Source organism: Babylonia areolata, chromosome 5 (assembly GCF_041734735.1).
Source record: "Babylonia areolata isolate BAREFJ2019XMU chromosome 5, ASM4173473v1, whole genome shotgun sequence".
NCBI lineage: Eukaryota > Metazoa > Mollusca > Gastropoda > Neogastropoda > Buccinidae > Babylonia > Babylonia areolata.
Genome location: NC_134880.1, coordinates 21,259,746 through 21,272,245, shown reverse-complemented (window position 1 = coordinate 21,272,245; position 12,500 = coordinate 21,259,746). Strand labels below are relative to the sequence as shown.

Genomic DNA, 12,500 nt, shown 5'->3' with positions numbered 1-12,500 from the left:
TAATAAGAACAGATGTTTTCGTTGTTTTGTTGTTGTTTTTTTAAACGGGTATAATCATCCTTCTTGCCTTGTGTTGCGACGGTTGGAAGATGAAGAACAGGAATAACGATAATTTGTGCATTGTTCTTCAGCGGTTGCAAAACCAATTACACCTGTCTGGGCGGCATCGGTGAAAGATTAAGGCCAGAAGTACTTTAACGGGTATAACGAGCCCTTTTTTTTCCCTTAATTTCCTTATGTTGCAGCGAATGCAATGCCAGTCAAGCCTGTCTGGGCGGCATTTGTTGAAAGATCAAGATCAACAGTACTTTAATGGGTATAACGAGCCTTTTGCCGTGTGTTGCAGCGGTTGTGATACCTGTCACACCTGTCTGGGAAGCATTTGTGAAATATTAAGACCAGAAAATAATAATAATAATAATAGTAATAAGGGGTAGAGCAACCGTTCTACCGTGTTGCATCAGTTGCAATACCAATTACACCTGTCTGGGTAGTGTTCTTGAATGATTAAGACCAGAGTGTTTTTGGTGTGTGTGTGTGTGTTGTTGTTTTTTAACGGGAATAATGATCATTTTTGCCGTGTGTTGCAGCGGTTGCAATGCCAACTACACCTGCCTGGGCAGCATTGGTGAGAACCCAAACTATGGCCTGACTGGGTTTGACCACTTTGGGTGGTCCATGCTGACGTCCTTCCAGCTGCTGACCCTGGACTTTTGGGAAGACACTTACAACAAGGTCTGTATTTTGCGAAGGACCACCATTTCTTCGAGCAACTTGAAAAAAGTACAATAAACCAATGCTCACTTATACTGCTCATCCTCTCACATCATTAAACGCTGTGGGGTTTATGCGAATTCAAGGGATTCAGCCTCTCTGTGTGCCCACAGAACACAGATGTTAAAGTAATGGAATCGTTGTTCATCAAATCCAATTTGCCGTACGTTGGTGCCCCAAAGCAGTGTTTTTGCGTTTCTTAAGGAAATCAAACAGTTCGTTCTGTATTTGTGAGAATACTTCTGAACTTCTATTGTGTTTAAAAAGCAAGAACAGCAAACGTTATTTTCAAAATGGAAAAAAAATATTGGGAGTTTTCTTTCTTTTTAAGTTTTTTTCAAGTTATGAAGCCTCATATGTTGCCTTGGTATTTAACTGTTCTGATGTGATGTGACATCATCCAGGTGATACGAACCAGTGGGCCGTGGAACGTGGTGTTCTTCCTGGTCGTCATTTTCTTTGGTGCCTTCTACCTGTTCAACCTGATGTTGGCTGTGGTGGCCATGTCTTACGAGGAAGAAGCCATCAACACTGGCAAGGTAAGGCCCAGCTGGTAGCTACTTCAAACGTGGGCAGGTCCCAAAGTGTGTCCTTTTTTGTGTGTTTCGTTTCAACTGAATTCCGTGGCGAGTGTTAAGGATGTGTTCGTTCTGTGGAGAAAGTATTCAGTGTTGTGCCAATACTAGATATTGTTTTTGTGCATTTGTAGTTGTATACACTATTCTGTCAACGCCGCTGACTGGAGGTTGGCAGTTTGTATTCACGTTTTGCTGAAGTTCTGATGTACTCACGTGTGCTTTGTGGTCACTGTTCGGTCCTCTTCTCGTCTGATGCTGATCGTGTTTATGACCTGTCTCGCACTGGAGGTCAGAATCAACAATGCAAGCTGAAGAATCACTTAGCGTCTCCCGACTGACTGAAGCCCACATCTAGTGCCTCAAAATCATTCTTTTAAAGTCATGTCAAACTTAGTCAACCAAACAAGTCAAACGAGGGAAACCAAAGCAGGTCAGTTCACAACAAGGCAGCTTGTAATAGAAAAGTGCCAGAATAAAAATAATTACATCACAATGTTAATGTATACTTTCCTTAAAGAATGATACTTGGACATACATAAAACTAAATGTCGTTGCCTATATGTGTGTAGTCGTGTGATGTCATTTTGTATAACCATGCATGCGATAGAATATGGGTTAACATATCACGATATGTGTACAGATATCCCGATTACAAGTCGACCATGCATAATTATTATATTTCCCCTATGGTTCATGTTCATGTTAACATGTACTCGTGAAATGCATGTTTGCTGTCAAATAGTAAACGGAAATAATCAGAAAATCATGAAACAATTCATCATAATTCATATCTGAATCAAACTTGCACAGTAATGCCTGGTTTCTAAAGATAACGCTGATTCAAAGGAATAAAACAAATGTAAGATGTCAAGTTCTGAACGAAACAAAAATTCATTATAAACGATTAGCTGAAATACGGAATGCTGCAGGAGTAGATTCATAGTAGCTGGCCGTGACAGTAGCACTAACATATACAGCATCTGATAACAATCATGGGCAGTCAATCGTCTCTCTCACACACAGAAAGCGTATCATTGTTGTGTTGTGATTCACTACCACGCATGTTAACCAACAGGAGAAGGAACGAGACAAAGTGGCCAACTCCAAGAAGAAACACAACGCAATGTACGACCTGGCCATGCTGACAGCCAAGAGCAAAACCATCCACCAGCAGGCCAAGGACTCTCTGGCGGCAAAGAAAGGCGAAGAACAAGACGGGGACAAGAACACCAAGGCAAAGAACACCACCACCAGCCAAGCCGTCAGCAAAAAACAACAACCCAAAGTGGCCAACAGCCAGAAAATCAACGTCTCCCCGGCTAAGAAAACCGCGAAGACACAAGTGAACCCGCAGAAGCCGCTGGTCAAAGTACCCAGCATGGACAGCGGGTACTCCACCCAGAGCCAGAGATCTACCACCACCAAGACGAAAGAGACTGTGCTGGTGCATCAGAACAGCAGGGAGGTTCTGCAGAGCCCTGAGGATGCCGACACAGCCAGCATGGGCAGCGGCCCTGACATGGGGAAGGCAGGGGCAGGGGCTGTGGCTTCACACGTTACCTTCAAGGACAGCCAATCAGCTTTGGAGTTCAAGCAGAAAAACCCCCTCGTCAAGCAGGAGAGTATGGGAACGGTGAGTGATGATAACATGACGTCCAAGTGTTTTAGAGGGTTTTTTTTGTTTGTTTGTTTTATTATTTATTTTATAGCAAACTCTTGCAGAACTTCATGCGTACTCAGCAGCTGCTTTCTAACACAAGACTACGAACTACTGCTCGCTTTTCGTGTTCATGAAATCTTTCGCAAAGCTTTCTTTTGTAAATTGGGAGATAACATCTTAGTGGTAGAGAGTGGTAAATGTATAACAACAATGAAATCTGATGTTCTGATAGTTTACTCGCTCGAAAAATTAGAGTGAGATGGTGATTTGTTGCCTTTGGTTGATTTAATCATAAGTACAATTAGGGGTTTATGCATTTATAGAACTGACTGATTAGCTTAAACGAAATAATACTTCTTTTCTTACTGTTTTCGATTTCTCTCCTTTTTTTCTTATTTCTTTCTTTTTTTCTCTCTTTTTTCTTTCTTTCTCTACTTCTGTCCTACCTTTGCTGTTTCCTTTCTGTAATGACTCATTAGCAAAGCGCTTTTCGCTTCTTGTCACTTCCAACTGGTTTATATGATTTTCCACAATACACTGCGTTTTTCTCATATTCTGTTCGGAATAGGGTTTTGTTTGTAAATCAGACATTAATTCTAACTTGAAATAGCATCAGATATACTTCTTTTTTTCTATTCAGATATACATTTATAGACCTTAATGTAAATTCATATCTTAACATTGTTTCAGATGTGAAGGTCAGGCATGTTACATTAGGTAACAATTACAGTACGTTTACTTCAAAGTTCGCCAAACACACACACACACACACACACACACACACACACACACACACACACACACACACACACACACAGAGAGAGAGAGAGAGAGAGAGAGAGAGAGAGAGATATATATATATATATCAAGCGAGACAGGAAATGAACGGAGGGAACGTCGAATGTCTCTGTAACTTTAATCAGTAACTGCTGCGTGCTTTTTCGTGCTTTTTTTTTCTTCCCTTTTAATGATGTTGTAAGTCTTCTAACAGAGGAGCTCTTGTTGTTGTTGTTTTTTCAGATGAATACAGCACCAGTAAGTATATAATAGAAAAAAAAAAAAAAAAACCACGCATGGGTTGTGCTTTTTTTTTTCTTTCTTTTTTTTTTTTCTTTTTTTTTTTGGTGTTGTGCGGTTGTGGTCATGGCCAGTCATGAAACGATGGTCACGTCATGTGAATAAGTCACCTGCTTTGGTATTGTCCTGTTAGTCCCTCTGAAAGCACGTGACATATGCAAATGTTGTGTGATAGTCTGTTTTGTGCACTTGGTGTGGAGATGTCAGAACAATACAATAACCACATTTTTGTTACTGTGTGGAATGCTGAGTTATTATACAACACCATGCTTTGAACATGTGCATGCTATCTGACCTGTTTATTCAGAACTGGTACATGGATAAGGTCCTATCTTTGATCCTATACTTTATCTTTTTTAATGATTTATGATTATAGGCACACATACTCTCCACATATGATTAAAAATTGGATTTCTATATTTAGAAACGAATGAAATGGTGAGACTAATTGGTACGAAATAGTTTTTAACAAACAGAAAATGGATATATATACATATATGCTAAAAATTGGAAGATTCATGTACGGAAATTAATTTGGTATTAACAATATTTTAATAGAATATTAAACGAAAGGTGTGTTTTAACTTTTTTCTATCTTAAGCAACAGTGTATAGGCTAAAACTGATATAATTATTCTAATAGCTGACATCTTTCAAATTGTAATTTTTTTCTGATACTTGTTACCATTTAGTAAGTATGTTTCGATCAGTTAACAATAGTGTACTACGCTTCATTTTTCACGAATTTAAGCACTTGTTTCCTGGAAAGTTGGTATGGGTTACTTTGTCACGGTTTCCAAAAGACAGGGCATCGATTTTACATTCACTGGAAAGAGAAATTTGAAATTAGTTTACGTTTTCTTCATGCTTTTAACGTGGTTCTTTCTCTCCTGCTTCATTTTCTTTCTCCCTTTTCTTTTATTCAAATGTCTATTCATTTTTTTATTCATTTTCTTTTTTTTCTGTTTTTTTCTTTTCTTTTCTTTTTTTTTTCTTTCTTTTTTATATCAACCTATCTTTCGTTGTCTGAATCTTGCGATGGAAATTGTTCATGACTGACAAAGGATAATACAGAAATGCACGTTCGCGTGTGTGCTCTCTCTCTCTCTCTCTCTCTCTCTCTCTCTCTCTCTCTCTCTCTCTCTCTCTCTCTCTCTCTCTCTCTCTCTCTCTGTGTGTGTGTGTGTGTGTGTGTGTGTGTGTGTGTGTGTGTGTAGTCCACAAGTTCATAAATTAGGAGCGTATGAATGAGACAGATGTCCAGGGTTCATTGAAGTCAGATGACGAGGACAGGGCCCACGGAACGGGGATGTCCAGTGTTCTCATCCTTAGTATGGTTTTACACTATTGTTGTTTGTTGTACACCCATAGAATCTGTACCCAACTCACTGGATATAAAAAAAAAAAAGTTCAATTGTTTCTTTTTCTCCAGATCAGTACAAAGGATGTAAGTATTCATTCATTGCGGAGTTGCTAATCTGGTGATTGTAATGTTGTGCTTTGGGTATGAAGGTTTATCCCTCCCGCCCCCCCCCCCCCCCCCCCAACACACCCCCTCCCCCATCCCACCCCCACCCCCTTCCCTATTGCTTCCTCACTTTTAATTCTTCTCTGATAATTTGATGGAGGCTTTCAACAGATGATCTTTGGAACGAAGTTGTTTTATGGTTGTTTTTATTTTCTCATTTAGTCTGCAATTTTTAACTGTGTGTTTTTGTTGGTTTTTTGGGGTGTTGTTGTTGTTGTTGTTTGCTGTTTGTTTGTTTTGGCTTTTTTTTTTTTTTTTTTTTTTTTTTTTTTTTTTTTTTTTTTTGCTGTTTGTCTCTTCTGACGCATCTGTTTCAGGTTGATGTTAACCCATTTTGTGATTCTCATCGTGTGTGTGACTGTGGCTTCGTTCAAAGTACGGCTCTCCACTCGCGTTTTGTTTTCATGTGATTGTGGATTTCTAATCACCCCCTTCCTTCCTCCTTCTGGATTCTGTCGAAAGGTCACAGGAAAAAATCTCGAGACAATGCTCGAATGGATAAAAAAAAAAAGAAGAAGAAAAGATAATCATAGCAGACTATCAGTTGAAAACAGGTATGTGTAGGTTTTTCGAGTGCTGCACTTGTATGGGTATATATATATATATATATTATATATATATATATATATATATATATATATATACCCATACAACACACATACACACACACACACACACACACACATATATATATATATATGTGTGTGTCTGTGTGTGTGTGTGCGTGTGTGAGTGTCTGTGTGTGTCTGTGTGTGTGTGTGTGCGCACAACCAATAACTACAGGCAAAGAGCTAGATCGAGAGACGGAGGTGAGAAGTCAGAGAGATGAAGAGTCCTACATACACACATACACAACAAAAGACTGGTGTGATGGCCGAGTATTCAGAGCGTTGGATCTCTGTAAACTGGGGTTGAACCCAAGTAATATAGTAAGTAATATAGCCAGGAGGGTGAAGTGTAGAGATGCGTTCTTTCCCGATATTACTGGTCAATGTTTTTTGCAGACCTGCTAGTGCCTTAACCATTCGCTGGGTAAGATTCGCGGTAATCCTTGCCATCGTCCGGTGGGTTATGGAGACACGTACATTGTCAGAAAACATCTCTGAAAATGGAATACCTGGCTAGTTATCGAGTATGAGCTCACTTACAGATACGGGTGAACGGGAGATTTACGAGGAAGAAGAAGACAAAAATGTTTTTCCCCTGTGACATTTTCCATGTGACTTTTCGACGACATCTCTGTCCGTTTATCTCTCTATCTTTTTTTTTTTTCAATTCCATATGGGTGACCTTGTGTTGTAACCATTTACTATTGTGATTGTGAACATTTCTCTGTTAATTTCATGAGTAATTACTACCGTCCATTTGGTTTTGCCTGTTAAAGAGAAGGTGCTCCATATTTAATGTTTTTTGCAGATCTTTGGGATATCTTTGAATAGTCTCATCTGTCTGAAACTATTTGCCATTGTCCCTCTAGGACTTTTGAACAACTGAAATGATACTTTCATTTCATCAAAAGAAAAAACTAAAATGTTGAACAAATTTTCGGAATCATCGCAGAGACGTTTGCTCAAGAAATGTGTAAATGACTATTAGTTGTTCCCCCTTGATAACCATAAATAATCTGTGTGAAGTCATCTATATCGACTCGGAATGTATGTTTCATTGTCAAATATCATGACTGTGAAAGGTTATGAGGTTTTCCAAGAACACTGCCAAATGTGAATAAACACTGAACGGAAACATCGAACTCGTGATGTTTTAAATTGATCAGACAGAGGTCGACAGCGCAAATAAATTCATAAGTGCTAAATCATATAAATGATATCAGTGGACTTATGTTCTTCATGACAACAGTAGTCAGTTCCTGTGCCGTTGCGTGATTGTGAATCTGTGTTGGAAACCGCCTTCATTTCACTTTCTCAAGAAGAATTGATATGCTAATTTTTTTTTAATCATCTACATAATGTGAATACAGAGCGCGTGTTTAATCCATTTACATATATTTTATGTCTTTGTTCATTTCCTATGTCTGAAAAAGAAAGTATTTCTTTAGACATTGCCTGAAAATGTGTCTTTCATCATTCATTATCATGTGTTATGTATCGCTGATGTTAAGTTGTTTTTCATATTCAGAAATTATGTTCGTTGACGGACATTTTAGTTTCGTGCAGGGGATGGAGAGACAGAGTGAAAAAAAGAGAAATATCGAGAAGAAAAGAAAGAAGAAAACATGAAAAATCGAAAATGTGTGTGTGTGTGTGTGTGTGTGTGTGTGTGTGTGTGTGTGTGTGTGTGTGTGTGTGTGTGTGTGTGTGTGTGTGTGTGTGTGTGTGTGGTTCTCGAATTGCGTGGCTTGCACGCTTTTTTGCGTATTGTATCATCGCATTCTTTCATGTGACCCATTTTGTTGTTATTCATTTTACTGTTCTTGCTGAAAAAAAATGTGTGCGTTTGTGAACGTGCGTAGTGCTGACGAAAGAAAGGTGGAAAAATGGGACCGTGGGGTGGAAGTGCATTACATTATTCCATTGCATTGCAAAATTTTGGTTTCCCTAGCAACAGATAACAAGAAGAAAAACGTATACACTTGAAATATGATCACCTATTTTAAGAAAATATAATTACCGGACTTGATTATCAGAAAGTCAATCTGTGATACCGTACTTTATTTAGAGCTGTTTTAGGCAAGTGTCTTCCTCAGAAGAACCGTTGGGGAGTTAGAGTGTTCAGGAATACTGCAGCGTTGTGTGTTGTGCTCACAGTTCAGATATTTTCTGCTGACAAGAGTTAAGAGGAGGCTGGAAGGTACCTTTCTGTAGACGTAACTCACGCCAGAAGTAAAACAAACATTCAGAAAGTGATGAGGCCAGTTCAATGTACAGATCATCTCATGTTCGAGCTTTCTGTGATGCGATTTTCTGCCTGCTGGGCTAGTTAGACTGGTTAATTTCGCCAGTGCTGAGACTGCGGCTGATGAACTATGAGTGTGGTAATGCTACTGAAAAAGTGCAGTTGACGGGACAGGCAAAGAAATTCTGTATCATTATACGATTTTGAACCAGACAGTGTACATGCTCTTTTTTTTGCTGGTTGTTATTGTTGCTGTTGTTTTTGTTGAGTTTTTTTTTGTTTTTGTTTTTTACAGAGTGCTCTCAAGCTTCTGTGTGTCGTCATCAAGCTTTAGATGATACCTGTTTCCCAACTCCGCACTCTAAAAAGAGTCATCTCATGCAGTTGTCTTTCTCACGTGTAAGCTTTAAACATGTTCAACAGTAGCATACTTCGCTCATAGCTCTTATTTCACGCAGGTGTCGCCTTTGATCAGGGGACAGACACCATTACCCCCACAGCTCCATATCTATTTCAGTAGTATTTCGTACAGGTGTCATTTTTTTCCAGATGTTAAGTCGTTGTAAGGTGATACCTGTACTCCGGTACCCGTTGATTAATTCATCAGAACATTTTTTTTTTTTTTTTTTTTTACTCGAGGCTTGACTAAGCGCGTTGGGTTACGCTGCTGGTCAGGCATCTGCTTGGCAGATGTGGTGTAGCGTATATGGATTTGACCGAACGCAGTGACGCCTCCTTGAGTTACTGATACTGATACTGGTACTGGTACTGGTACAGGTGTCGTCCTCGGGTGTCTTCCTGGAGAAGGACGGGATGTCCAGTGTCGCGGATGACGAACTGATTTCACCAAGGACAAGAGACGAAGACGTCATCATTTTCACAGGTATGTGACTGTGGGGTGCACATAAAGGAAAGAAAGAAAAAAGGATGGAAGGAGGAAGGATAGAAAGTGAGGAAGTAAAGATATGGGACTGTGGGGTGCACATAAAGGAAAGAAAGAAAAACGAAATGGAAGGAGGAAGGATAGAAAGTGAGGAAGTAAAGGCATGGGACTGTGGAATGCAATAAAAGGAAAGAAAGAAAAAAGGATGGAAGAAGGATAGAAAGTGAGAAAGTAAAGGTATGTGACTGTGGGGTGCACATAAAGGAAAGAAGAAAAAAAGGATGGAAGGAGGAAGGATAGAAAGTGAGGAAGTAAAGGCATGGGACTGTGGAATGCAATAAAAGGAAAGAAAGAAAAAAGGATGGAAAGAGGAAGTATAGAAAGTGAGGAAGTAAAGATATGGGACTGTGGGGTGCACATAAAAGAAAGAAAGAAAAAAGGATGCAAGGAAGAAGGATAGAAAGTGAGGAAGTAAAGATATGGGACTGTGGGGTGCACATAAAAGGAAGAAAGAAAAAAGGATGGAAGGAGGAAGGATAGAAAGTGAGGAAGTAAAGGTATGTGACTGTGGGGTGCACATAAAAGGAAAGTAAGAAAAAAAAGGATGGAAGGAGGAAGGATAGAAAGTGAGGAAGTAAAGGTATGTGACTGTGGGGTGCACATAAAGGAAAGAAAGAAAAAAGGATGGAAGGAGGAAGGATAGAAAGTGAGGAAGTAAAGGTATGTGACTGTGGGGTGCACATAAAGGAAAGAAAGAAAAAAGGATGGAAGGAGGAAGGATAGAAAGTGAGGAAGTAAAGGCATGGGACTGTGGAATGCAATAAAAGGAAAGAAAGAAAAAAGGATGGAAGGAGGAAGGATAGAAAGTGAGGAAGTAAAGGTATGTGACTGTAAAATGCACATAAAAGGAAGAAAGAAAAAAAGGATGGAAGGAGGAAGGATAGAAAGTGAGGAAGTAAAGGCATGGGACTGTGGAATGCAATAAAAGGAAAGAAAGAAAAAAGGATGGAAGGAGGAAGGATAGAAAGTGAGGAAGTAAAGGTATGGGACTGTGGAATGCACATACAGGAAAGAAAGAAAAAAGGATGGAAGGAAGAAGGATAGAAAGTGAGGAAGTAAAGAACAAAAGAGATAAAGGTAGAAGAAGAAGAAAAAAAAACAGTTGCAATACAGAGTGGGGAAAGAGGGGGAAAGGGAGAAAAAAAAAAGAAATACAAAAACCAAAAAGAAGAACGAAAAGGCCTTATGAGAATGAATCTTCGTCATAAACTGACAGAGGCACTGTATCCTTCCTTTAGCTATTCTTTGTGTGCGAAGACATATTCATTCTGTAATTTGTGTCTGAAGATAATGATAAGTTGGTTGAATAATTGATAATGCTTAATATTTACAGTGGGCCAACGGGACATTTTTTTTGTTTTTGTTGTTGTTGTTGGTTTTTCCTTCTTCTCATTATTCTTTCGTGTATGTTGTGACCCATGAGATGGTTGTTTTCAAATTTGCCTCTCTCGTATTTAGAGCATGTTTTAACTCCCCTACATAATCATTATAATGATATACAGCACTGAATCATACTCTGTTAAGATGAAGCCATATGCTGTGTAATCAAAACCTGCTATGTAAGTCATGCTACATTTTACAGTACTTTTCATCTACCTTTTGTAGAGTGTATGTCCACGGTTTTGATTTTCGTTTTGCAGTCTTTCTTCTTTTTTTCATGACAGCTGATGCAGGGATAAAACTTCGCAAAGTATTAACGAATTATTTTCTTGTGTTCAAAATAAACTCCGATATATCATTGTTCATATCTCCTGTGTTCATCAAAACACACCCACAGACCCTTTTTCACAAGTCATTTGCTTCCTTTGCAAACCTGTTTCCATCGGGGTTTTTTGTTGTTGTTGGTGGTGTTTTTGTATGTGTGTTTTGTTTTATTTGCTGTTGTTTTTAGGTTTGTATGTTTTGGTTGTTGTTTTTTTCTTTGGGAGGTGGGTGTGCGGGTGTGCTGGGTTTGGGTTGTTTGTCGTTGTTGTTGTTTTGTTTGTTTTGTTTTGTTTTGCGTGCCAAATGAATTATTATACTCGGGAAAATAAAAGTAACGGTCCATGGTGCTCTTCAAAACACACACTCAGAACCCCTTTTACGAATCATTTACATTCTCAACAAACCCATAGCCATTGTCGTCAATGAATCGTGTTGGTGTTGTTGCTGTTTTTGCTTGCAAGCCAAATATACTATATATATATATACAACAACAATTATTCAGCTCGGGTCTACAGTGCTTAGCAAAAGCTCATTCAGAGCCCCTTTTTCACGACTCATTTTACTTTCCTTTGTATGTGTTTGATGTCATAATGTATTGTGTTGTTTTTGTTCTTTTGTTTTCTCTCTCTCTCTCTCTCTCTCTCTCTCTCTCTCTCTCTCTCTCTCTCTCTCTCTCTCTCTCTCTCAGAGGACATGGCAGACCTCCCCGACGAGACCTTTGAAGGGAAGTTGGTGGACAGGAACTGCAATTGCTGCCGCGGCTGCTGTCGGCACTACATCCCCTGGCTCCGTCTGGAGAACTTTCTCTACACCATCGTGTCGGACCCGCTCTTCGACCTCTTCATCACCATCTGTATCGTCATCAACACCATCTTCCTGGCCAGTGAGCACCACGGCATGCCCAGCGAGTTGGAGACGGCGCTCAACATCGGCAACTACGTGAGTCAAGGGGCTGAGTTACTTCTGGGATGACGTGTTTAGTCAGGGTGGGTTGGGGGTGGGAGGGATGGTTACTTCTGTAATGACGTGTTCAGTTACAGGGGGGGGGGGGGGGCGGGGGGGGGGGGAGGGGGGTGCTAGTTACTTCTGAAATGGCGTGTTTAGTCGGAGGGGGGCGGGGTGTGGGGGGTGCTGGTTACTTTTAGAATGACGTGTTTAGTCAGGGTGGGGTGGGGGTGGGGGTGCTGGTTACTTCTGGAATGACGTGTTTAGTCAGGGTTGTTGGGGGCGGGGGTGGGGTGGGGGGTGCTGGTTACTTCTGGAATGGCGTGTTTAGTCATGGGGTGGGTGGTGGTGGGCTGGTTACTTCTGGAATGGTGTGTTTAATCAGGGGGCTGGTTACTTCAGGAATGACGTGTTTAGTCAGGTGGCTGGTTACTTCTGG

The 12,500-nt window shown here is 40.0% G+C and overlaps 1 protein-coding gene across 1 annotated transcript in view; it reads left to right on the top strand.

Annotated features, from left to right (window-relative positions):
* LOC143282222 (sodium channel protein 1 brain-like) overlaps positions 1 to 12,500 on the top strand; it is a 74,461-nt gene that overhangs the window by 38,913 nt on the left and 23,048 nt on the right. The window contains exons 7-11 of the mRNA XM_076587822.1: positions 591 to 735; positions 1,179 to 1,313; positions 2,428 to 2,985; positions 9,247 to 9,352; positions 11,805 to 12,055. Coding sequence (XP_076443937.1) covers positions 591 to 735; positions 1,179 to 1,313; positions 2,428 to 2,985; positions 9,247 to 9,352; positions 11,805 to 12,055 — 1,195 coding nt within the window. The remainder of the gene's footprint in view (positions 1 to 590; positions 736 to 1,178; positions 1,314 to 2,427; positions 2,986 to 9,246; positions 9,353 to 11,804; positions 12,056 to 12,500) is intronic.